This window comes from Chiloscyllium punctatum, chromosome 19, assembly GCF_047496795.1.
Source record: "Chiloscyllium punctatum isolate Juve2018m chromosome 19, sChiPun1.3, whole genome shotgun sequence".
Taxonomy (NCBI): domain Eukaryota; kingdom Metazoa; phylum Chordata; class Chondrichthyes; order Orectolobiformes; family Hemiscylliidae; genus Chiloscyllium; species Chiloscyllium punctatum.
Window position 1 is genome coordinate 55,390,797 of NC_092757.1, and position 27,766 is coordinate 55,418,562.

The window sequence follows — 27,766 nt, forward strand, 5'->3', positions numbered from 1 at the left end:
TAATTAACTACAATGTGAAAAATAGAAATAACGTTTTCTTAAAATATCTATTGCATCATCCGACAGTCCTTAATTTTATTTATGTGTTGCTAACTGAGAATTCAAACAATTCTTTTAAGTTCTTGTTTTCAAAGTAGTTTTAAGAGATAAATTCTCAACACTGCTAGCTGTCAGCTTAGCCTGTCAACTAGTGTGTTAGCTTGATATCGATCATGGGGAAATGCTAGAATCTATTAAGAAAACTGTTCAAGAGAATCTAATAAGAATAAAAGTAATAAGTCCGAGCACACATGGCTTACAAAAGATAGGTTTTACTTCATAAATTGTCTGAAATTGATTGAGAGTTGATGAACAAGGAGATGATGGTAAGCCGAACATATCTTTATTTTTAGAAAGCATTTGATAAGGCCCCTCACTTGGCAATTATGGGGAAATTATGTTACAAACCAGCAAATAGTAGGTAGTTATCCATTACTGCAGTTTTAGTTGAAAAATATTACCTTCCTTTTTTGTGCTTTGCATGTAAGAAGGTGTTTCAAATATTCCAAATAAGGATGAGAAAACAGTGATAACTGAGAAAAGAAAGTCTGGTGAGTTTGCCAACAAGCAGAAAATCTACTTTATCAAGCTATGGCAAAGTTAAAAAATAATTTCTTACTATCTCACCAGAAAATAAGAGAAGCTGTAGCCTCCTCTAACCATTTCTCTGCTTCTCTCCATCTCAATGTAGCTGTATTTCCATTTTATCTATATGTCACACATATTGTCTTACCAGACTGCTTCATTCATCCTCCTTGACTCATTCTTACTATATCTCAACTTTCTTACATAATCTGGGTTGTATTGTTGGAGGTGCTGCGTCTTGCTTAAGATTTTAAAGTAAGGGCACCTTTACAGGTGGGTGCAAAAGATCCTAGTTACTATTTTGAAGTAGGCGGCTGTCTTTTTGCTTGATCAACATTACCCTCTCAAATGTTGCGGCCAAAATTGATTCATCTCAATGCTGCTTACATAATTTGGAATTCCCAAATTGGTTGTCAACATTAACTAACTAAACATCAATAAAAATGCTCCAAAGGTAATTGATTAATTGACTGTGAAATACAGCAAGTCCAGATGTCCCAAACATGTAAATGCTGGATGAACACAAACATCAAACATCCAGGCAGAAATACAAGATCTAAACTGATAAAGACTGGGAATGTTCAATGTTTGGATGCAGGGCAACAAGCATCAACATGGCTTTTGAACAACATTCTATTCAAAAATATTATATTTTTTGGATATAGTGAAGTAATGGTATTTACATTCTTTCCTTTCTTATTAAAACAAATTTCAACTGATTAGTGTGATTTAACACAAATACAAACATCAGACATTTTACTATACCCCACGAGAATCACAGAAATACTCCAGATGCTTCAATTATTAGAAAAGCAAATATTCTAGATGGAGATCTGAAAAAAGGACAAAAATACTAGAAAATCTCAGCGGATCCAGCAAGGCCTGTGGAGAGAAACTCAGTTAATGTTTCATGTTGTTGATCAACATTTTTTTCAGTTTTATTTTGTTTTTCCTCTAAGTAATAGGTCACTTTTAGGATCATATAAGATTACATAGCATATGCGGGGCAGAAACAGATTATTCAACTTAACCAGATCGTTCTAGCATTGATGCTCCAATCGCGTCTCCTTGATGTTGCCACATCTAAATTTATTATAAAAACCTCATTATAATTATAAATCTCATCTCACTCATTTAAGTATCTAGTTTTCTTTTAAATGTATCTAAACTACTAGCTTCAGTCATTCCCTGTGGTTGCAGGTTCCACCTTGTTACTACTCTTTATGTAAAGAAGGGCATCAATACACGATTGAATCTCATTAGCAGTACATGTTATAATGTCAAATTATTGCAAAGAGTTATTCAATCTATTAATATAGTATTCATAAGATGTCTCATAAAGTTATTATCTTGGTTAATATAGTGTCATAATTATGCAGTAATATTGTTATTCAATGTAGAATTAAGAAAATTGAACCTGGTCATTTTTTTCATTCCTGTTTGTAGGACCCACTTACGCACAAATTTTATGCTGAATTTGTTCCAGTTGCAAATATGTTACAGTAGTAAATATGTGCCAAATGTATTTCATTGCTGTGATGCGATTTGTGAGATCAGAAGTTGTGAAAGATGATCGATAAATACAACTTCATATTACTTATTGAAAGACATCTATATCCTAATCAATTTTCACCTTCAGTTTTGCTTACAACTGCATTTGAGTTGTAGCAAAGAGAAGTCCTCATAATGCGAATTCCTTGAGTTCAAAAATGCCCTGCAATATGGTTAATAAATGACATTGAGAAGGAATCAATAAGGATAGATCTGGCTATATCTCAGTGGTTGACAACTATTTTTATCTTATATTCAAAAGTTCAAGTGTTTGGAGTAAGGTTCATGAGATTGTTAAGTTCATGGACATAAGAACTTTGGGGAAATTCTGATGTCACTATTCAAGGCTTAAGAGGAAAAAACATTAAAACTTTTCTAGCTGTCAAGATTCTGATTACCCTTTCGTCCATATTTTCCCACCTTTTGCACCATTGCTCAGGGAAGAGAAATTACAAGCAGATAGCTTCATCTGGTTACCTGGGTCGAGAGTGTGGTTTTGGAAAAGCACAGCCGGTCAGGCAGTATCCAAAGAGCAGGACAATCAACATTTCAGGCATAAGCCCTTCATCAGGTATGAGGCTTGTGGGTTGGGGCTGAGAGATAAATGGGAGGGGGTGTGGGATGGGGGGAGGTAATTGAGTAAATGATAGGTGGATGAAGGTGAGGGAGAAGGTGCTAGGTCAGAAGGGGCAGTGATGTGTGTGTCTGTAGGGCAGTACCAAGTTGGAGGCTTGGGACTGGGATAATGTGGGGGGAGGGGAAATGAGGAAGCTGTTGAAATTCACATTTATCCCATATGGTTGTGCAGGGTCCCAAGGCGGAATGTGAGACATTTTTCCTGCAGGCGTCGGGTGGTAACGGTTTGGCGGTGGAGGAGGCCCAGGACTTGCATGTTCTTAACGGAGTGGGAGGGGGAGTTGAAGTGTTCAGCCATGAGGTAGTGGAATTGGTGGGTGCGGGTGTCCCAGAGATGTTGTCTGAAATGATCCGCAAGCTCCCTCACCTTCATCCATCTATCGCTTTGCCAGCTACCTCCCCCCAACCCCATCCCGCTGCAATTTATCTCTCAGCCCTGACCCTCAAGCCTCCAACACATTGATTCTCCTGCTCCTTGGATGCTGCCTGACCGACTGTGCTTTTCCAGCAACACACTCTTGACTCTGATCTCCAGCATTTGCAGTCCTCACTTTCTCCTCATCTGGTTACCTATAAGGAAAATTAATTTAGTTATCCCTGATTTAGAAGAAAAGCTAATATAGAGCTCTGACATCTCCCCAAGACTGTTGAAAAAGATAATTTCTACTAATCATTATCTGTTCCAGTTTTCACCAATGCAATTTTATGTTCCAAAATTCATCCTAGAAACTGTAGCAGTATCTAAAAAAATTACTCATCTTACTAATAAATACAAAAGGCAACTGATATTTGCAACAATTCTTGATGAGTAAGAGACATCAATGGGCACAGAACTTTTGCTCGTTGACAATACTTAGTAGAAGGCACCCAGGTAGACATCTTACACTTCTACTGGCATAAGTCAATTATAAAAAAAGGTCGTTTCTGATGGTAGTGATAAGCACATCTTTCTGTATTTCTGCAAAGTACACAGGTTGTTATTCTGTCCAAGTTGGTTGGCTTTTCTCCTTTAAGATACTCTTTAAGATCTCTTTGACCAAGTTCTTGATCACCTGCCCAATATCTCCTTAGTTTATCGGTATCATACTTTGGCTTAAAATGCATCCTTGAAGTAGACTGGAATTTAAAAAAAATAATTCATGCAATGTCAGCATCAATAGTTAAATTATGGTCCATTCCTAAATGTCCTTAGGAAGCGGTGATATACTACCTTTTTGAACAGTTGCTGAAGTGACTGAGGAATCTTGAATGGTGGTGAACATTATGCAATCATCAGTGAACATTCCCATTTCCATCCTTAGGATGGAGGGAAAGTCAATGATGAAGCAGCTGCAGATGCATGGAACTGAGACACTACCCTGAGGGATTCCTTCAGTGTTATTCTGGGGCATAGTTGATTGACTTCCAACATCTACAACTAGCTTCCTTTGTTCTAGAAAACGCTCCAACTAAATCTGAGTTTTGTATTGATTTCCACTGATTCTAGGTTTTCTTGGACTCCTTTGTGTCATAGTCATAGAGGCGTAGAGATGTACAGCACAGAAACAGACCCTTCGGACCAACTCTCTATGCCGACCAGATATCTCAACCAAATCTTGTCCCATTTACCAGCAGTGGGCCCATATCCCTCTAAAGCTTTCCTATTCATATACCCATTCAGATGTTTTTTAAATGCTGCAATTGTACCAGCCTCTACCGCATTCTTTGACAGCTCATTCCATACACGCACCACCCTCTGCGTGAAGAAGTTGCCCCTTAGCTCCCTTTTATATATTTGATCACATGCTGTCTTGATATCAAGGACAGTTAGACTCATGTCACCTCTGAACTGAGATTGTAATCAGGTCAAGAGCTGAGCAACAATACCACTACACCACTGCCTCCTTAATAGGCGAGAGGGATTTTATAAATATGCATGTTCATGTTGCTGCTGTCAGAGGAACATGCATTTAATAGTAATACAGTTACCTTGATGCATTGTATTACATGTTTCTGAGTATACCAGGTTATCAATCATTTTTGTGTTTGCTTGCTAATAGTTTGGTCAAAGATGTATCCTGATGGCACTTTAATATCCCAAAACATTTCTAATATTTGCTGTTGTGAACTACATTTCATTGATGCATTTTGCAGCTTCTATTCAGTTACCTCAGCTGTAAAAAACATACTGGCTCACAAATATCCCTATGCACAAAATGGTGGGAATAGCACATCAGGGCAAAACATAAGGATTAAGCATTTGCAACAATCTTCAGTAGAGTGAATGATCTGTCCTGGGCTCCTCCACAGATTCCACTCATCACAGATATCAGTCTTCAGCCAATTCAATTCACTCTACACGATATCAAGAAATGGCTGGAGGCAATGGATTGTGCAAGGCAATGGGCCAATGACAACTTTCCAGCAATAGAAAAAAGGTGCCCGATCCAAAAGTTGCCACACCTCTAACCAAGCCATTCCAGTATAGCTACAACATTGGCATCTACCGAACAATGTGGAAAATTACTCAGATATGTTCTATATACAAAAGATATGCCAAATTCAAACAGGCCGATTACTGCACTACCAGTATACTCTCGATTATCAATAAACTGTACACTCAAACAGAATTTCTTTAGCAATAACTTGCTCACTGATCCTCAGTTTGGCTTCTGCTAGATTCACTCAATTCCTGAGCTCTTTACAGCCTTGGCTCAAAAATGGACGAAGACCTGAATTCATGTGGCAAGGCAAGAGTGACTTTTGACAGCGTATGACGTCAAGGAAACTTAGCAAAACCGAAGTCTTTGGGAATCAGGGGAACAGTCTCTGCTTGTTAGAGTCATTCCTAAGACAAAGGAAGATTATCATGGTTGCTAAACATCAGTCAACTCAGCTCCATAATATCTCTGCAGGTGTTCTTCAGGATTATGGCCTGGCCCAACCATCTTCAACTGCTTCATCAATGATGTTCCCTCCACAATAACATCAGAAGTGGGAATATTCAGAACCATTCACAACTCAATTGATACTGAAGCAGTCCATGCTCAAATGCAACAAGACCTGGACAATATCCAGACTTGGGCTGACAAATGGCAAGTAACATTCATCCCATGCAAATACCAGGGAATGACCATTTCACACAAGATAAAATATGATTCTCAGCCATTGACATTCAATGGCATTATCATGGTCAAATTCTCCATTATCAACATTCTGGGGGTTACCATTGATCAGAAACTGAATTAGACTAGACATACAAATATTGTTGTTAGAAAAGCAGATCAGAAGTTAGGAGTTCTGCAGTGAGTAATCCACCTCCTGACTCTCCAAAGTCTATACACCATCTGCACAAATCAGGAATGTGATGAAAACTTCCCAATTTCCTGAATATTGACAGATCCAACATCACCCAAGGTTAATTTATAAGTACTACTTCTGTTCCTACTATGCAATAATCGAATGAAATACCAAACCAGTTAGAAGGTGCTGTCTGTGGTACTCAGATTTTTTGGCAGTCAGACAAATAAATTACTAACCCTCTTCCTGCATTGTATTTGCATGCAGACACAATCAGTTAAATGAAAATGGTTTATCTCACAAGAAAGTATAAGCTTGGTTCCAATTTGTCTTCTGTTTTATACTTCATATTTGAGATAGATACTGTTTTATAGAATGGTGTAAAAAAAAGAGTCATTTGAAAGGTTTGTTGATTCCTATGAGATTGGAGCCTTTGAGGATAAGAGGGCTGCAATTGCACAGATCAAAAATAAGCTTAGCAACCAGAAAGCAATGATGAAGTGTCAGTTTTCAGACCGGAGGGAAACAAGCAGTGGTTTTCAGTGGGCTTCTTTAATGTACAACAGTGATTTGGACTGTTGGTATATTGGGCTAATTTCAAAGTTACTGATGAAGGTCTTATGCCCGAAACATTGATTCTCCTGCTCCTCGGATGCTACCTGACCTGCTGTGCTTTTCCAGCACCACATTCTCCACTCTGATCTCCAGCATCTGCAGTTCTCACTTTCTCCTAATTTCAAATCTAACACAGAGAACTGTGAATTGATTCATGTTGATGGAAGAAAGAGGAGGAGTAATGTAATGTTAATGTACAATTTTAAAGGCAGTGCAACAAAAAAAATCTAGGTGTATATACGTAAGGTTTTGAAGTAACAGGAAGTTAAGATGACTATTAAAAACACCACATAGGATATAGATGTAGACGTAAATGAGGTGTTGTTCCTCTTACTGGTAGCACGGCAAGGATAAAATATTTCTTTTAGAGTGATGTTGCAGGAAGGTGCTATGGCAGAAGATCAATTGTGATTGCCCTCAAAGCTGGAAAAGACTGAAAGAGCTGAATAGCCCACAACTTCTTATTTCTTATGGTCAATGAGAAATCAAAATGTTGGGATGCAATCTACTCACAATATTCATGCTAAACAAAATCTGAGTTGAAACCATTGCAGATATACTACAGATTCTGCATTCACTCACCACAAATGTTCAAGTAGTATTGAAGAACTCCACTTGATAATAAAATAATGAATATGTTAAATTACCTGGGCTCTGTGAGTCATCTTTCTAAAATTAAAAAGAACAGCCTGTTGCACACAGCACCATAATCCAGAAGAGAAAATTCTCTCCACACAAACTGTTGGAGAAACTCAGCAGGTCTGGCAGCATCTGTGGAAAGAGACATGATATCCTTGTCCTGTTACCAGCTAGGCAAACAGCACCTTATTTTCTGCTTAGGCACTTTACAGTCTCTAAAACTTAATGCTGAATTCCACAGTTTCAAAGTATGACACCTGCTCTTCATATTTCTCCATATTTCTTCATTTGTGGAAAGAGAAACAGAGTTAACATTTTGAATCCAGTATGACTCTTCTTCAGAATTTCTCTCTGCACAAATGCTGCCAGATCTGCGAGTTAGTCCAACATTTTCAGTGTTTATTTCAGATTTACGGCATTCACAGTATTTTACTATTATTCTCTCCAAGCAATTCATCAGCCTTGCAGTCTCTTATTTTCAGACTTCCTTTTTCTATGTTATTGTGTGATTGTTCTATGAATCACACTAAATGTAATTATTAACATACAGGAGTCAGCTTAAACTCAAAGCAGTGCTTTGATAAAATATTTAACCAAAATAACAGGAACCCAATGAAAGACACATAATTTGGATAAACATGAGATGCTTTAAATAATTGGGGAATCTAGGGGATTTGTTCATTTTTAACAATGTTTACATTCAGCTTCAACATTTAGCCAAACCCCACTTCAATTTATTTCTTAGATTCACACAAAACAAGATTAAAACTATGAGATTTGATGGACGTACCTTTCTGTATTTCATTATACAATCAGGATAAGTTTGAGTGGGAACTGAGGATAGCGCTCAAAGGAATTTTTGATAAGATCCCTCAAAGTAGGCTGGTCCAGGAGACTGCATAGTCTTACCAGACCATAGGGCTGCACTCTCATTAGAGAGAGACGACTAGTGGTAATTTAACTTGAGGGCCACTGTACCTCAGGTGAGGAAATTTAAGTCATATGAGATCCACAGCGAATTGGTATTTTAGATACAAAATTAACTTGGTCATAGAAGACAAACAGAAGTTGTAGTACAATTTTGTTTTGTGACTGGAGATCTGCAACCAGTGATGTTTCAAAAGGATTAGTGCTGGAACCTCTGTTGCTTGTTATTACATAAATAATTTGGATGAAAATGTAGGTAGTCTGATTAGTAAGTTTGCAGACAACCTAAAAATTGGTGGAATTGTGGATAGTGAGGAAAATTGCCAAAAGATATGAGGATGTCAGTGATACATTTTTGGAGATCGAATGTAAGAGCAAAGTATATAGTAAATGACAGGTCACTTAGGAGCACTGATATACGGAGGTTATATATCAACTGGGTGCAAGCCCATAGCTCCCTGAAAGTGGCAACACAAGGTGATAAGGAAGGTATACAGCATGCTTGTCTTCATTGGTCAGCATACTGCATTCAAAAGTTAGCAAATCATATTGCAGCTTTTTAAAACTTCTGTTGGGCCACATTTTGAGTGTGTAGAGTTCTGGTTGTCACACTATAGGAAGGATGTGAAAGCTTTGGAGAGGATGCAAAAAGGTTCACCAGAGCGTTAAGTGCATTAGCTATAAGGAGAGGTTGGACGACATTGGATTGTTTCTCTAGAACGTTGAAGGCTGAGGGGCAATCTGATAGCAGTATATAAAATTATGAGAGGCGAGGAGCGGGTGGATAGTCATTTCTTTTTCCCAGAGTAGAAATGTCAAATATTAGGGGTCATATGTTTAAACTGAGAGGGGGGAAGTTTAAAGATATACAAGGCATTTTTTAAAAAAGAAGGCGGTAGGTGCTGGAACACGCTGTCAGGGAAGACGATAGCAGCAGATGCTATTACAACATTTAATAGGCATTTGGAAAAACATATGACCAGGCAGGGAATAGAGAAATATGGATCTAGTGGAGGCAGATAGGATTAGTTTAGAATGGCATCACAGTCAGCATGGACATGCTGGGCCGAAGGGCCTGTTCCTACGCTGCATTGTTCTACCTTCTTTACGCAAGCATAATGAACAGATTTGCAGTTTAAAGAAATGATATTCCATGGGTCAACAGGATGTAACAAAGTACTTAAAATGATACTTTACTTTGGAAATTGTATTACTGCAAGAAAGACAAATGCCATTTACTAAAGTGAGTCTGAAAAATATTGTGTTTTGTTATGGATTGACAACTTGTAAAAATTCCTTGTTTGCGTAGGAGTTGGACTAGCATATGAAGAGAATAAAATTGTAGAGCTATCGGGAAAAGAAAAGAAAAAAAAGAATAGCCAAGTAGTTTTGAGAGAAATAACATAGATGCAAAAGACCCAAAGGCTTCCTTCCATACTGGGACAATTCTATGATTCTAAAATAGTTTATAAGTCAGGATTATTTGATGATTCTAATGCAAGAGGTACTTGGGAAAAAAGAGTTAGTTGAACTATAGCATTTTAAAAGTATAGTTCATTCATGCATAAGAAGTCGGCAGCTTGGTGACTCAGTGGTTAGCACTGCTGCTTTACAGTGCCAGGGACCCTGGTTCAATTCCAACCTCAGGTGACTGTCGTGTGTGGAGTCTATGCACTCTCCCCGTATCTACATGACTTTCCTCAAGTTACTTAGGTGGATTGGCCATGCTAAATTGCCACAGTGTCCAGGGAACTGTAGGTTAGGTGGCTAAGCCATGGGAAATGCAGGGTTATAGGTTAAGAGGGTGAGTCTGAGTGGTGGCTCTTCAAGGACTTGCTGGGCCAAGTGGCCTGTTTCCCCACTGTAGGGATTCAATGAAAAGTGGACAGTTGAAGAATGTTAGATTTGATGTGTATCTCAAGAGTTGGCAAATAAATGATTTGAAAGCATACTCATACGATCATAAAAGCACCTTTTGCTCTGTATGGGGGAGAACTTTTTAATCTCAAACAATGAGGAGTAAAGGTTGGAGAGTGAGGTTGAGAATGGTCAATTGGCAGAGCAGACTTGATGGACTGAATGACCTAAATCTACTCCTTTATCATATGGTCTTAAGGTCTTAGAAGGGTGACAAAACATGATTCAAGCCAAGTTTTCTTTCACTCAGCATTGTCTCTCTGTTTCTAGAGGGATTGAAGAAATATATCTGGACTTAGTGCCTTTCCCTCAGTCAATCTGGTGAGCACAAACATGGGTCTGCTACTATCTAAGAAAGAAATGGCTGTGATTGGGAACATTTGCAGGAGGGTTTGAATGGGGAGGAATTTGTTAAGAGTGCACAGGAAAGCTTTCTTATTCAATATGCGGATGGACCTACTAGAGAAGGAGAAAAGCTTGACTTTCCCTTGGGAAATAAGGCAAGGTAAGTGACTGAGGTGTCAGTGGGAGACCACTTTGAGGTAAATAGTTATAATTCTATTAGTTTTAAAATAGCTATGGAAAAGGATAGAACTGATCAAAAAGTTCTAAACTGGAGTAAGGCTGATTTTGAAGGTATTAGACAGGAACTTTCAAACGTTGATTGAGGGAGACTATTTGCAGGTGAAGAGATGATTGGGAAGCCTTTAAAAATGAGATAACATGAGACAGTATGTTCTTGTTAGCATGAAGGGCAAGGCTGATAAGTGTAGAGAATGCTGGATGATGAGAGAAATTGAGGCTCTGGTGAAGAAAAAGGAGACATATATCAGGTATGGACAGCTGGGATTGATGAACCCCAAGAGGCATATAAGTACAGTAGAAGTATACTTACGAGGGAAATCAAGAGGGCAAAAAGAGGACATGAGATATCTTTGGCCAATAGCGTTAAGGAGAATTGAAAGAGATTCTGTAAGAACATTAAGGGCAAAAGAGTAACTAGGAAGAGAATAGGGTCCCTTAAAGATATTCACAGTTGTCTATGTGTGGAACCACAGAACATGGGTGAGACATTAGACAAATATTCTGCATTAGTATTCACTGTGGAGAAGTGCATGGAAGCGAGGAAACTTCGGGAAATAAATAGTGATGTCCTGAAAAGTGCTCATATTACAGAAGAGAGGGTGCTGAAGGTCTTAAAATGAATAAAGGTAGATAAATGCCCAATAACTGATCAGATGCATCTTAGAACTTTGTGGGAAGGGAAAGAAGGGACCCTTCCTGAGATATCTGTATCAACAACCATGGGTGAGGTACCAGAAGAACGGAGGTTGGCTAAGGTGGTGTCATTATTTAAGAAAGGCTGTAGGGAAAGGCCACAGAATTATAGACCAGTGAGCCTTACATCAGTGGTAGGTAAGTTGTTGGAGGAGTTTCTGAGGAACAGGACTTACATGTACTTAGAAAGGCAAAGGCTGATTAGGGGTAGTCAACATGACTTTGTGCATAAGAAATCATGTTCACTAACTTGAGTGAGTTTTTTTTGAAGAGGTGACAAAGATGATTGATGGAGGCAGAGCAATGGATGGTGTCTATATGGACTTCAGCAAAGTGTTCAACATGGTTCTGAATGGTGGATTGGTTAGCAAGGTTAGATCACATAGGATTGAGAGGGAGCTAGCCAACTGGATACAAAATTAACTTGAAGGATGGTGGGAGTGAGTTACCTTTTGGACTGGAAGTCTGTGACCAGTGATATGCCAAAAGGATCGGTGCTGGGTCCGCTGCTTTTTGTCATTTATATAAATGATTTGGATGTGAATATACACTATTAAGTTAGTAAATTGCTAAAATACATGGTGTAGTAAACAGTGCATAAGATAATCTCAGAGTACAACAGGACTTGATTAAATGGGCTCATGAGCCAATGAGTGGCAGATGGAGTTTTAATTTAGATAAATGTGGGCTGTGTGTCTTGGTAAGGCAAACCATGACAGGAAGTATACCGTTAATGGAAAGACCCTGGGGCCTGTTGCCAAATAGACATCTACGGGTGCAGGTGCATAGTTCCTTGAAAGTGAAATACAGGTAGACAGGATGGTGAAGAAGGCATTTAGCATGCTTGCATTCATAGTTCAAATGCTTTGAGTATAGGAGTTTTATATGGATGTCATGTTTGAGCTGTACAAGACATTGGTAAAGCCATTTTTAGAATACTGCATACAATTTGGTCGCCCTTTTAAAGGATTAAGGATTTGAGTTATAGGGAGAGGCTAAATGGACATGGAGCATCGGATGTTGAGGGGTGACCTTACAGAGCTTTAAAATCATGCAGGGTATGGATAGGGCGAATAGCCATGTTCTTTTTCCTAGGATAGGGAAGTCCAAAACTAGTGGGCATAGGTAGGGACATGAGGGGCAATTATTACAGAATGAGCTGCCAGAAGAGGTGGTGAAGGTGGGTAGAATTACAGCACTTTAAAGGCATCTGGATGGGTATTCGAATAGGAAAGTTTTCGAGGGATATGCTGGGGGATATTGCTGGCAAATGGGACCAGGTCAGATTGGGATGTGTGATACGTGTGAACAGGTCGGCCCGAAGGGTTTGTTTCTGTGCTGTACAACTCTATGCTGATGAAAACGAATAGACAAGCAAGGGAAAGTCTGATAGTAGTGCCAAAGATCATGAGCAAACTTTGCTAAATGACAGAGGAGTATGCCAAAATTCTGTCTTTCATGAACTAGGTGGTGGCTGACACGGAGAGCCAGATCCAGCAGAACAATCAGTATTTGCTAGGTATGCCTGGTCATCTTCTCTCACCTTTTGAGCCATGGATGCATCCATCCACTGGTTATACAAGAGAGGGCTGTGAGACCTTGAGCTCCCTTCAAGGGATTATTATGAAGATGTGGGTGTACTTTACCTTTAAGAAAGTTAAAAGCTAGCATGCTAAAATGTAGCATGTGGTCCAGCTACTGGGGTAGCTATGTAGCTGGATGCCTGGAGACAAACACAGATTCAAATTACGCCAATCAATTTAAATTATACCTCCAAAAAAAAAACAACCTCCAATCAAGTTTGAATTTAATACATTGACAATATTAAAAGTCAATTACACAATCTGATGCTCTGGGGGCTCATTGTTGGGATTTGAACTGGTTTAGATTAGAATAGATTCCCCATAGTGTGAAAACAGGCCATTTGGCTCAACAAGTCCACACCTACCCTCTGAAGAGTAACCCACCAAGACCTTTTTCCTTCTGACTAATGTAACTAACACTATGGGCAATTTAGCATGAACAATTCACCTGACCTGCACATCTTTGGACTGTGGGAGGAAACTAAAGCACCCAGAAGAAACCCAAGCAGACATGGGGAGAATGTATAAATTGCACACAGACAGTCACCCGAGCCTGGAGTTGAACCCGGGTCCCTGGTGCAGTGAGGCAGCAGCACTAACCACTGAGCCACCTTGCCACCCCGAGACAAATTTGAATACATATGAAGGTACGTAAAATCCCAGCAGATTTAAACACTTGCAGGTTAGTGTCCTAGATCTTTAAATAAAACATAGGTGAGACAATTTGTTTAATTTTGGTGACTTGTAACTGATTAAATTAAAAGTGAGAGAAGGAGCTCTTAAAATTTCAAAGACGTTCTTGGATTTGTGGGTGATTCAGAAATTTGCCAAGAAAATATAGAAGGAAAGGCAAAGACCACACTTAGTATTAGCAAAGAAGTTAGATTTGGGTTTAACCAAGGACAAAAGTAAAGCTGAAATTGTAAGGGAGTTACTCAATTCTCTGTGTCAGAGAAACAGGCAGGTGCAGTTAAGGTGGAAAAACTTAAATTACAGTTGAGGAAAATGGAGTCAGAAAATAAACAAAGAGAGACAGAGGAAAGAGAACAGGAGAGAGAAAGAGAGAGAGAGGAGAGAGAAAGGAAAAAAGGAGACAGAGATGGTTCTTAGTTGAGGGTGTGTTACTGGAAAAGCACAGCTTGTGAGGCAGCATCTGAGGAGCAGGAAAATTGAAGTTTTGGGCCGGAGCCCTTCATCCAGCCCGAAACACCGATTTTCCTGTTCCTCAAATGTTGCCTGGCCTGCTGCGCTTTTTCAGAAACACACTCTCAACTCTGGTCTCCAGCATCTGCAGACTTCACTGTCTCCTAGAGAAGGTTCTTAGCTGAGCAAACAGAGAGAAAGAAAGGGAGAGACAGGGACAGACAGGGAGAGACAAAGAGAATGAGAATTTGAACTTGAGAATTTGCGACTTAGCAAAGTCAAATTAACAGAATGGAGATTGAAAGAGAAGGTAGTGATGAGGGTGTTGAGTCCCCTGCCTGCCAATGTAGTTAACTCAGCCACATTAGAGACATTTAAACCGTCCTTGGAAAAGCATATCAATGATTATGACAGTGTAGCGGGGTGGGCTTAGATTAGTTCAGTGGTCGCCGCAACATCGAGGACTGAAGGGTCTGTTCTGCGCTGTATTTTTCTATATTCTACATATACAAATATGTCAAAACTCTGCCACATTTTGATGAGAAAGATGTTGAAGCCTTCTTAATTTCATTTGAAAAATTGGCTAGGCAGATGAAATGGTCCGAGGCTTTATGGGTAATGCTAGTTCAGACTAAACTGGTAGGCAGAGCAAGCGAGGTATTTGCCGCACTGTCAGATGAGGTGTCAAGAGATTATGAAGAGGTTAACAGGTTATTTTACGTGCTTATGAATTGGTACCAGAAGCCTATAGACAGCGGTTCAGAAACACAAAGAAGGAACCAGGTCAGACTTAATGTTGAGTTTGAAAGAATTAAACATAGTTGTTTTGATCGATTGGGTGCTTGCTTTGAAAATAGGTAGGACATTTGAGGCATTACGAGAGATTATTCTGCTGGAGGAATTTAAAAACTCACTTCCAGAGATGGTAAGAATTCATGTGGAAGAACATACAGTTCAGCAAGTGAGGAGGGCAGCAGAATTAGCAGATGATGCATGTTGGTGCATAAGACAAGCTTCCTGTCAGAATTTTGTCCTGTGAAGGATAGAAGTTGGAAGAAGGGGAGACCCTACACCATGAAACCAAGAGTAGAGAGCGCTGATAAGAATTTTCTACAGGATAAAAAAAAGAAGCCCAAGAGGGTGGAAAGGAGGTGAAAGGCCTCATGTGTTTCCCCTGTGGTAAAGTGGGACACGTAAAGTCACAGTGCTGGTTGTTAAAGAAAGACACTGTGGGAAAAGACGTGGTCAAAGAAGTTAAGCCAGGGGCATTAGAGAAGGTAGTAAAGGAGACCCCCAAGAAGAGCTGAAGAGCCACAGGAGAGTGCACAGCCTAGACAGGGGCTGGATATGGAGTTAGTACCTGATTTCCACAAAGAGTTTGCCTCTGTGGGTAAAGTTTACTCAGAAAGAACAGCAGGAGAAGGACAAGAAGTTATAATTTTGAGAGAAATAAGATCTAACCAGTCACAAATAGTAAAGAATGAGTGAATATACACTCTTTCTGATCTGTTACCTGAGAGTATGGTAGATGGATGTGGGATGGATGAACAGAAATTTAGCATTCCCCTATGTAAGATCAAGTTGGAGTGCCAACTTAAGTCTGGGGAAGTTACAGTGGGAGTGATTGACAGAGTGTCAGCTCCAGGAATTCAGATTATTCTTGGGAATGATTTGGCAAGGTCCAAGGTGGGAGTGAAACCCCATGTTGTGGAGAAGCCCAAGGAAGATCAAGAAACTGAGGAGTTAAAACAGAAATATCCTGGTATTTTCCCAGACTGTGTGGGAGCCAGATCCTACTGTCATAAGTCACAGCACAAAGCAAAAAGTAAAGAGAAAGAGGAAGGAGTTGTAAATAGTTGTTAGTTAATTTTCGCTGTTATACTTTAAGAAATAAAGTTGTTAATTTTTACTTAAATAGTTCTTGGCTTCTCAGATTTTCACAAATTACTGCATGGGAAAAACTTTTCTGTGTTTCTGGTTTAAATTAAGCAGGAGCGTTTACCTGTGTCATAATAGGATGCATCCCCTCAAGAGATGATGCAAATGTAACTGTGTACTAACAGGGAACATAGAACATAGAAAAATACAGCGCAGTACAGGCCCTTTGGCCCTCGATGTTGCGCTGATCCAAGCCCACCTAACCTACACTAGCCCACTATCCTCCATATGCCTATCCAATGTCCGTTTAAATGCCCATAAAGAGGGAGAGTCCAACACTGCTACTGGCAGAGCATTCCATGAACTCACGACTCACTGAATAAAGAATCTACCCCTAATATCTGTCCTACACCTACCACCCCTTAATTTAAAGCTATGCCCCCTCGTAATAGCTGACTCCATACGTGGAAAAAGGTTCTCATGGTCAACCCTATCTAAACCCCTAATCATCTTGTACACCTCTATCAAGTCACCCCAAACCTTCTTTTCTCCAATGAAAACAGCCCCAAGTGCCTCAGCCTTTCCTCATACGATCTTCCTACCATACTAGGCAACATCCTGGTAAACATCTTCTGCACCCGTTCCAGTGCCTCCACATCCTTCCTATAGTATGGCGACCAAAACTGCACACAATACTCCAGATGCGGCCGCACCAGAGTCTTATACAACTGCAACATGACCTCAGGACTCCGGAATCAATTCCTCTACCAATAAAAGCCAGTACGCCATATGCCTTCTTCACCGCACTATTTACCTGGGTGGCAACTTTCAGAGATCTGTGTACATGGACACCAAGATCCCTCTGCTCATCCACACTACCAAGTATCCGACCATTAGCCCAGTACTCCACCTTTTTGTTACTCATACCAAAGTGAATCACCTCACACTTACCCACATTGAACTCCATTTGTCACCTTTCTGCCCAGCTCTGCAGCTTATCTATATCCCACTATAACCTGACACATCCTTCTTCACTGTCAACAACTCCACCAACTTTCGTATCATCCGCAAACTTGCACACCCAACCTTCTAGCCCCTCCTCCAGGTCATTTATAAAAATGACAAACAGCAATGGTCCCAAAACAGATCCTTGCGGAACACCGCTAGTAACTGCACTCCAAGATTAACCTTTACCATCAACTACTACCCTCTGTCTTCTTCCAGCCAGCCAATTCCTAATCCAAACCTCCAACTCACCCTCAATGCCATACCTCCGTATTTTTTGCAGTAGCCTACCATGGGGAACCTTATCAAATGCCTTACTAAAATCCATATACGCCACATCTACCGCTTTACCCTCGTCCAGCTCCTTAGTCACCTTCTCAAAGAATTCAATAAGGTTTATGAGGCATGATCTGCCCTTCACAAAACCATGCTGACGATCTTTGATCACATTATTCCTATCCAGATGTTCATAAATCCTATCCCTTACAATTCTCTCTAAGACTTTGTCCACAACAGAAGTGAGACTCACCGGCCTATAGTTACTAGGGTTATCCCTACTCCCCTTCTTGAACAAGGGAACCACATTTGCTATCCTCCAGTCTTCTGGCACTATTCCTGTAGACAACGAGGACATAAAAATCAAGGCCAATGGCTCTACAATCTCCTCCCTTGCTTCCCAGAGAATCCTAGGATAAATGCCATCAGGCCCAGGGAACTTATCTATTTTCACCCTTTCTAGAATTTCCAACACCTCTTCCCTACATACCTCAAAGCTGTCCATTCTAATTAATCGTGACTCAGTATTCACATCGGCAACAATGCCCTGTTCCTGAGTGAATACTGACGAAAAGTATTCATTCAGTGTCTCCCCAATCTCTTCAGCCTCCACACGCAACTTCCCACTACTTTCCTTGACTGGACCTATTTCTACCCTAGTCATTCTAGGGAAGAGGAACAACAGTTAAGCACTGAGAGATTGTCACCTCAGGATACTACGGAGGTGCCATGCTGCATTCCTCTGCTAGGGAACCAAACGCCTCCAACAAGTCAGGCTGAGGTGTACATCTATCAAAATCAATTGATGGAAGGTAGCAAAAACAATGAGCAACTTCCTCAAACTTAGCTATTGCTGCTAAAGTGGTTAACAAGTCATAGTAGTAAGAAAAGAACGATTGAGGAACATTACAGTCATTTTGGGTGCTCAGATGTCAATCTTGTATGCAGTGTTACACTTAATACAGCACTTAGTACAACTGTCACTCCTGCAGTTTTGTTCAGTTTTTAAGGCTTCTGACTATATTTTCTGTTTAGACTCCTTGACAGGTGATGATCACTCTCGATACTCACATGAACATCTTACACAGGAATGTAAAGAATTCCTCTCTGGGAGGAACACGACCTCTGGAAACTGTGAACCCTGTGATTTTGTGAGTTAACTAACATTGTTTATGTTAGCCTATAGCTTAGTGAAAGATTAATGCCCACAAATTAGATGTGAGTTATAAAATTGCAGCTCCCATGTAATCCTGCTTAACTCCATTCTGATGTTCTGAACAGAAGACAGAACATGAAGGTATGGTGAACAGAGAGTGAATTAACTTGAAACTTATGCCAAAGGGTTTAATTCTTTAAAATTATAAAGCAAGCATTTCTTTGACAGCAGGAATGACACTAAGTCATCATTGACAGAGAGTTTTGAGTTGAAGAATGTGGTGCTGGAAAAACACAGTTGGTCAGGCAGCATCCAAAGAGCTGGAGCATCGATGTTTCAAGACCTTATGCTTGAAGCAAACAGTTTTGAGTGTCCACATATGTTACTGCAAAGTGATTTGCCCTCAAATCTAATTGCCATCAGAATCTCTCAGGTGGGTCTTCCTGATTGCACTACTAGCCTGTGTCCTCACTATCCTCATCATCAGCATTATCGTCTCTCAAAATTACCATCACCTTCCCCTTTTTCCTTGTCTTAGGAGACAGGTCCAGTTGTTCATCTTCTAAAGTCTCAATGTAACTGAACAATGTTACGCGGGAGGCAACAAACAATTACTATTCTATTGACCCAATCGAGTGAGTGCTCGAGTTTCCTCCAGAGTGATCTTGGCAATGTCTGCAACCTGAATTTCAATTACAGCTTGTTTCAACAGCTTTATACGTGATTTGTCATGAATATCAGATTACTTGCTTTTCAAAACATGCAGCAATTCTTGCAAAACACCGGTTTTAAAAGCAGTTCTTTATTTCAGTCCATAACTTTAAGAAGTACAAAAATAAAAAAGAAACTTTTAAATCTATACATGAACTGCACAATTCACAAAATCATAATTGCGACCCAAAGAGTTATAATTTTATTGTTTTAAAATGCTCAAACACATTTTCTCTTTATATAATAATGAGACTTACTTCACCATTCAATAAGCTCATGACTGGTCCAAATAAGACCTCAACTCAGCTAATCTGCTTATTCCCATAAACCTTGATTCCCTTGTCAAGCAAAAACCTGTCTAATTCAGTCTTATTTATATTAAACCTCCCTTAACTGCTCTCCCTGGAAGAGAATTCCAAAAACTAATGTCTGTTTGGAAGAAGACCATGCTTTCTAGGATTTAGGACTGACCTCAGCTACAATTCAGTAACTTGTATATTTGCTGCTAATATAGAAACGCAACTGAGCAGCAAATAACAATACCTTGTTAGCTTCACTCTGAAATGTCTACATTTGAATGAAAGAGCATACAATTTAATGGATGTGTGCCTTTTCATTTGCAAGATAAATTTCAATATGTTCTTGAAGCTGAGCAACAGATCTTTCCTAATTTATACTTAATTTAACTGAAAACTGTCACAGTCACTTAGCACCAGACCTAATTTCAACTTTAAAGACTTGGATAAAAGAGCTCAATTCCAGAGGTGAACAGAAAATGAACTGAGCCAGCCATTGAAATATTGTGGCTGCAAAATCAGGTCAGAGAGTAGGAAACCTGCAGCAAGAAACTCATCGCTTGTCACCCCAGTGCTAATCCACCATCTAGAAGGCACAAATCAGGAGTGTGATGGAACAGTTGCCACTTACCCGGATGAAGGCAGCTCCAACAACATTCATATAGGACAAAGTTTGACTGATACCCTATCCACCCTCTTAAACCTTCATGCCCTGAACCACTATTGTACAGGGAATTAATGTGTACCATTAACAAGATGTAGTGCAGTAACACACCAAGATGCATCCAACAGTAACTTCCAAACCTGTAACCTCTAACAGCTGGAAAGATGACAGCAGTAGATAAATATCATAACCTGCAAGTATCGCTCTAAGTGACACACCATCGCAATTTGGAACCATATCCCTGTCCCTTCACTGTCTCTGGGTCAATATTCTGGAACTCCCTCTCTAACAGTGCTATGGGTATACCTTCCCCGAAAGATTGCAGCAGTTCAAAAAAGTCACTTTCTCCAGAGCAATTAGGGATGGGCAATAAATGCTGGTAGGCCAGTAATGCCCATGTTCACTGAGTGAATAAAATATAAACCAATAAGATTAATATTTCAAATTCGTTCACATGCATTTTGCCAATAGTTCAAACATGCAAGGTTTAGAATTTTCAACATTACTACTTTTGAGTCAATTAAGTCAATAATAGGTGGCTTTGTTTAAAGCCCTTGAGGAAGACTCAAATTACTGGCACACAAAAGACCAAATGAATAAAGGAAGGAAAGGAGAGAGAACCCTTTCAATATATGATTTGATTTTTAGAGCAGATAGGAAAATGCAATTATAAAAGCAAACAATGTTTCTGAATAAAATGGCTAGCAGAGAGGGGAAATTGAAGGAAAATAGTAAAAATGTCCATTACCCATTCTTGGGGCAGATCATTCAGAGTATGGGATGTAGATGGAGATTGGGGTAAACAATAATGAAGTGGGGGAATGGGGCAACAATAGAATTAAGAGTATCATTGGAACAAGGTGATAAAAAGAGGAAATAATAACAGGAAAATAAAGATGTAAGGACATCAAGGTTTCGATTGGAATTACTGAGAACTATATCTTCTCACAATTGACACGCAAAATGGAGCATTTATACAAATGATTTGGATATAAGCATAAGAGGTATAGTTAGTAAGTTTGAAGATGACACCAAAATTGGAGATGTAGTGGACAGCGAAGATGGTTACCTTGGATTACAACGGGATCTTGATCGGATGGGCCAATGGGCTGAGGAGTGGCAGATGGAGTTATTTTAGATAAATGTGAGGTGCTGTATTTTGGGAAAGCAAATCTTAGCAGGACTTACACACTTAATGGTAAGGTCCTAGGGAATGTTTCTGAACAAAGAGATCTTGGAGTGCAGGTTCTTAGCTCCTTGAAAGTAGAGTCGCAGGTAGCTAGACTAGTGAAGAAGACACTTGGTATGCTTTCCTTTATCGGTCATAGTATTGATTACAGGAGTTGGGAGGTCATGTTGTGGCTGTGCAGGACATTGGTTAGGCCACTTTTGGAATACTGCATGCAATTCTGGTCTCCCTCTTAAGAGAAGGATGTTGTAAAACTTGAAAGGGTTCAGAAAAGATTTACAAGGATGTTGCCAAGGTTGGAGGATTTGAGCTATAGGGTGAGGTTGAATAGGCTGGGGCTGTTTTCCTGGGAGTCAGAGGCTGAGGGGTGACCTTATAGAGATTTATAAAATCATGAGGGACATGCATAGGGTAAATAAACAAGGTCTTTTCCCTGGGTTGGAGGAGTCCAGAACTAGAGGGCATAGGGTTTAGGGTGAGAGGGAAAAGTTATAAAAGAGGGGCAACTTTTTCACACAGAGGGTGGTGCGTGTCTGAAATGGGCTCTCAGAGGAAGTGGTGGAGGCTGGTAAAATTGTAACATTCAAAAGGCATCTAGATGGGTATACGAATAGGAAGGGTTTGGAGGGATCTGGGCCAGGTGCTGGCAGGTGGGACTAAATTAGGTTGGGATATCTGGTTAGCATGGCCGGGTTGGACCTAAGGGTCTGTTTCTGTGCTGTACATCTCTATGACTCTACTATAACAATTAACAACTCCTTTCCTCACCTTGTGACTATTACCTCCTCCTACCTGAAAGTAATGAAAAGACAAAAGCTGGAGAAGCACAGAGTTAAAAGCAAAGAGTTAATGAAAGGGAAACAGTCGATAAACAAGAAGAAATAGACAGAAGCACCATGCAGGAAACTTATATTTATGTGAAGGTTAATGGAAATCTGGAATCCTCTCCGAAATTTGCTGACGGTGGATCATGTGAAAATGTTAAAATCAAGATTGTTAGTTTTTGTGAGATTAAGGAATTAAGTGTTGTGGAACCAAGTTGAGTAGATGAGTGAAATGGACAGATCACACATTAACTAATTCAAAGATGAAATTGCCAAAAAGAGAGTAAATGGCTTACTCCTGTCCTTAAGGGACAAAGAGAATAGTCAGCAAAAGAAGAAACTGGTAAGTGAGGGGCCATATTTCTTCACAAGGACTCGTTTTCATTCTTGGTGAAAGAGATATGAAAACTCTGGAAAATCAACATCAACAGGATTTACAAAGAAACTCTGCAGATCTTTTGTCAAATCCACAATATGGAACCAGGAGGTGATGTGAAAATTTACCCCCCATGGTTTATAATGCCATAGTAAATCCAATGGCCTTTTAAAAAATTGCTCACCTGCTTAAAACTCCTTGCTTCCTATTCATCTCCACTGTAGCAATGGAATGTTTTCCACCATTCATGATCTCTGATCTCAACTGCCAGGTTTCAGGATTTTTGGGCCACATGCTTTTCAGGTTCACTCCTTTTTTGGCTTTTACTCTGAAAAATGTTGAATAAAACAACAGTCAGATAATTTCAAAGAAGTTATCAAATCCAAAAAGTAAAACACTCTGATGCTCTGATTGAATCAGTGCTGCTCATTCATGTTGAGAACTCAGAATAGAGAAGTGCACTGCATAAATCAATCATTTCAATCTCAGGACACATATGCAATAAAAGTGTTCAATACATACCAAAACAATACTAGTTCTGAGTTAGAATAATTCTTAACTTCTATTTTTTGCACCTAAGTAATATTTAGAGAATAATGTCAGGGTGGAGAACAGGACAAAGTTGCAAGTATAGTGTTGGGCAACTTGATTTATGAAGTATTTAATATCACTGTTTCTGAAATTGGACTTTGAACTGGACATGTGGGGTTTGGTCTATGTCTATGAAGGGGTTTAATAATTAACTTGTAAGTATATCTGTAACCATGATGATTTCTTTTAAAACAAGTAGGAGAGAGATATTTTCTGGATAATAACGATATTGTTTTAGGTGAGCTTTATGAGCAACAAAATAAACAAATATGCATCATGTTTCAGATAGAAGAATCCAAAGTATTTTTTAATCATGTTGGAGGAAACACCCATACTTCAAAGGTTTTAGTAAGCAGAAGGGTTGGCTGAAATTGCATGTGTAAGGCAGTTGCTCTTGTAGAAAGGGATAGCTTACAGTTCTTCAGAAATAGGTTACCTCAGTGTCAGGAGTTTAGTCTAAAAAGTCCAGACCAGAAATATTTTGTTAAAACCCTGGAAGGGTTATTTGAAGCTGAGAAAGCCTAAACTCAGCGATAAGAAGACTGAAGGAAGCAGCTTCCAGATTCTCAAAACTGATAATTAAAAGAAAAGTTAAATTAAGCCATATAAACACAATAGAGACAGGACTTCTTTCTGATGTGTGTACTGTAAAGAAATGCTGTTGGGATTAATGGGATTATACATGACCATGTATTTGAAAATCCTTAAACTTGTGTCATATGTAAATACCAAATTGTTTTCATCTTTTTTTGTGTAATATACTTCAGTGTTCTTATTTTTACCAAAAATCTGTTGCATTGCATGCTTGCATTTCAAGAATTACCACCTCATTAAAACTCCTTCCAAGAAACTAAATACGAACTATCAAACCAAATTTCAGTCTACGGATATGACCTGTTCAGCAATTTACATCAGCTAGGACAATAACAAAGAACCAAACCCATAGCATCACAAATGGCTCAGCTATTCAGAAAGAAAGGAAGAATAATAGATGAGCAGTAATGATAGGAAATTTATCAGTTAGGATAAACAGACAAGTATTTCTGCAGCCATAGTCTTTACTCCAGGATAGTACATTATCACCCCGGTGCCTGGATAAAGGATGTCACAGGGCAGCTGCAGGGTATTTTATTAATGGGAGGTTGATCAGCCAAAGGTTATGTCCACATTGGAACCAACAGTGTTAAGAACAGGAATGTAGTCCTGTATTCCGAATTTAGTGAAGTAGTTATAAGATTAGCAAAGAAAACCTCAGAAGCAAGAATATCCACATTACTCCCAGTACCATGTACGAGTGAGTACAGAAATAGGAAGAGAAGATGGATGAATGCTTTGCTTTTTCTATATTAACTCATGACACATGGGCATCAGTGGCTGGCTAGCATTTATTGCACATTCTTAGTTGCCTTTGAAAAGATCATGGTGAGTTGCCTTCTTGAACCCCTGCAGTCCATGTGCTGTAGGTTGACCTACAATGCTGTCATGAAGTGAATTTGAGGATTTCGACCCAGTAACAATGAAGGAATGATGATATATTTCCAAATTTAGATGGTTAGTGCCTTGGAAGGGAACTTTGTCGTCCCACGTATCTGCTGCTCTAGCTCTTTTAGATGGTTCTGATCATGAGTTTGAAAGATTCTTTCTTGGGAGTCTTGGTGAATTTTTGCAATGTAATGATTATCTTCAACAGTGACGAGATAAACATTATCCATTGACAATCAATGGCTTTACCATAACTGAAAATCCCACTATCAACATCCTGGGGATTACTATTGACCATTGGATTGGATACTCTTTGGAGGGTCAGTGTGGACTCAATAGGCCTAATAACCTCTTCCTATATTATAGGGATTCTAACATTTGTTACAATGGAGGATTCAATATATACTAGGATAATAACTTTAGAAGGTAATGTAAAGGGCAACAAGGGGCAAGCATTCCTAGATTCTGTTCAGTAGAATTTTCTGCAGCAGTATGCATATAGCCCAAACAAAAAGGGTGCACTGTTAGACTTGGTTATTGGAGCTGAGGTGGGTCAAGAAGATCAAGTGAATTTGGAGGACATTTAAGGAACAGTTCAATAAGGCATTCGTGAGGTCATTGGATAATTATTTGGATAGAAATAGTATGCAAGGGCATGGGGAAAAAGCAGGAGATTGGCAACAGGTAACAATGCTCATTCAAAAGCTCATGCTGACATGATGAGACAAATGTCTTTGGTGCCATTACATGTCTGTGATTTTGTTATAAGAGTATCATGAGGTTCAGAATGATAGTGGAAAAGAACAATAAACAATCCAATGTGAGAATAATACACCATGGGAGAACTGACTTCAATGGGGCAAGAATCAACTATTCTTGGAAAACCTGAGTCATATGTTGGGAAAAAAAAACATGGCTGAGCAATGTGTTACCTTTAAAGAAGAGACCATTCTGGTAAGGTATATCTGTCAAAGGGAAAAAGTAGGGCAACAATTCCAGAGGTATGTGGATGAAAAGGAGAAATAAAGACAAAGAAGAAAAAGCTTATGAGAGGTTTCAGATAGAAAGTTCAATTGAGAAACAGGCTGAGTGGAGAAAGGTCAGAAAGGAGATGAAAAAGTAGATACATGAAGCAAAGAAAGATTATAAAAACAGACTAGTCAACTAACATAAAATGAAATCCCAAACCTTCAATAAGCACATCAGCAGCATAAGGATGATAAAAGGACGAATAAAGCCAATTAGAGACCAAAATATGGATTCATACAAGAAATGAGGGGGCAGGGATAAGATATTAAATGAGTACTTTGCATCTATCTTTACTAGATGCTACCAAGCCATGTTGAAAGAAAAAGAAATTGATAACTAGAAGGATACACAATTGATAAAGAGCAAGTATTGGATAGATGGTTTGTACACAAAGATGACAAGACACTGGGTCGGGATGAGATATATCCAAAGATATTGAAGGAAATATGAGTGGAAAATTTGGGGACAAATGTCAAAATCTTTCAGTATTCCTTTGACTCAGGATAGTGTCAAAGAGAACAGTAAACAGGATGCTGTTGTTCACGAAAATGGTGTAGAGATAAGGGCCAGCAATTACATACTGGTGAGTTTAATTTCATGGTGGGGAAGCTTCCAAAGCTATAATTGTGGGTAGAATTAATAGTCACATGGACACATGTGCATTAATTTTCTGAAAATCATGTTTTGCTAACATTCTGGAGATCTTTTTGAAGATGTAGTAGAGAGGGACAATGAGGTAATGCTATTACTGTGGTGTACATGAACCTTCAAAATGTTTTTGATAGTGTTGACAAACGTCTGAGCAAAATTAGATCTCATGGAAGAAAAGTGGGCAGTAGCAACGTTAACAGAGAGAAATAGTCAATTATATTTTTCAGGCTGAAGGAACATTTATAGTGAGTGGAGTTCCCAGTTGGTATTTAAAGTCTTGTTCTCCTTATAGAGCCATAGACTAATACAGCATGGAAACAGGCCCTTTAGTCCAAACTGGTCCATACTGACCATGGTGCCTACTCAGCTAGTTCCATTTAGTTCATATCCCTTGGAATTCCCATCCATGCATCAATCTAAATGTTTTTTAAATGTTGCTATTGCACCTGCCTCAACCACTTTCTCTGGCAGCGCATTCCAAAAATGGACCACTTGCTGTGTGAATAAGTTGCCCCTCAGGTTCTTCTTAAATCTTTCCCTCACACGTTAAACTTATGCTCTCTAGTTTTCATCCTATCTATGTCCCTCATGATTTTATACACCTCAATAAGCTCACCCCTCCTCATTCTCCTATGCTCCAAGGAATAAAGTCCTGTCCTGGCCAACCTCTCCCTATAACTCGGGCCTACTAGTCCTGGCAACACCCTCATAAACTGTCTTTGCACTCTTTCCAGTTTAACTATGTCTTTCCTATAACAGGGTGACCAAAGCTGTACACAATACTCCAAGTGCAGCCTCACCAACCACTTATACATATGTAATATAACGTTCAAACTCCTATACTCAATGCCTCAACCAACGAATGCCAACATGCTAAATGCCTTCTTCATCACCCTGCCTACCGTGATGCCACTTTCAAAGAACTATGTACTTATACTCCAAGGTCCCTCTGTTCCACAACACTCCTCAGGACCTTACCATTTACTGTATAAGTCCTACCTTGGTTTGAGTTTCCAAAGTGCAATATCATACTTATCTGTATTGAATTGCATTTACCAACCCTCAGTCCACTTCTTCATTTGATTAAGATGCTTTTCTAATTTTTGATTACCTTCCAATCTCTGCTTCTAACCAACGAGCCAATTTTGAATCCAATTAGCTAGGTCTCTCTAGATCCCATGTGACCTAACCTTTATGACTAGCCTGTCATAAGGGTCTTTGTTAAAGGCCTTACTAAAGTCCATATAGACAACGTCCACTGCCCTATCTTTATCTATCCTCTTGGTTACCTCTTTGAAAAACTCTCAAAGATTTAGCAGATATGAATTCCCATGCACAATTCCTTGCTGACTATCGCTAATCAGACTTTGACTATCCAAATGTTGGTTGATCCTGTCTCTCAGTATCCTCTCCAACAACTTGCCTACCACTGATGTCTGATTTATA

The 27,766-nt window shown here is 39.4% G+C and overlaps 1 protein-coding gene across 2 annotated transcripts in view; it reads right to left on the bottom strand.

The window, feature by feature from the left end:
* Positions 1–27,766, bottom strand: part of tmem132e (transmembrane protein 132E) — a 779,639-nt gene that overhangs the window by 352,304 nt on the left and 399,569 nt on the right. For both annotated transcript variants that reach the window (XM_072589443.1, XM_072589444.1), the window contains one exon: positions 22,752–22,895. In XM_072589443.1, coding sequence (XP_072445544.1) covers positions 22,752–22,895 — 144 coding nt within the window. The remainder of the gene's footprint in view (positions 1–22,751; positions 22,896–27,766) is intronic.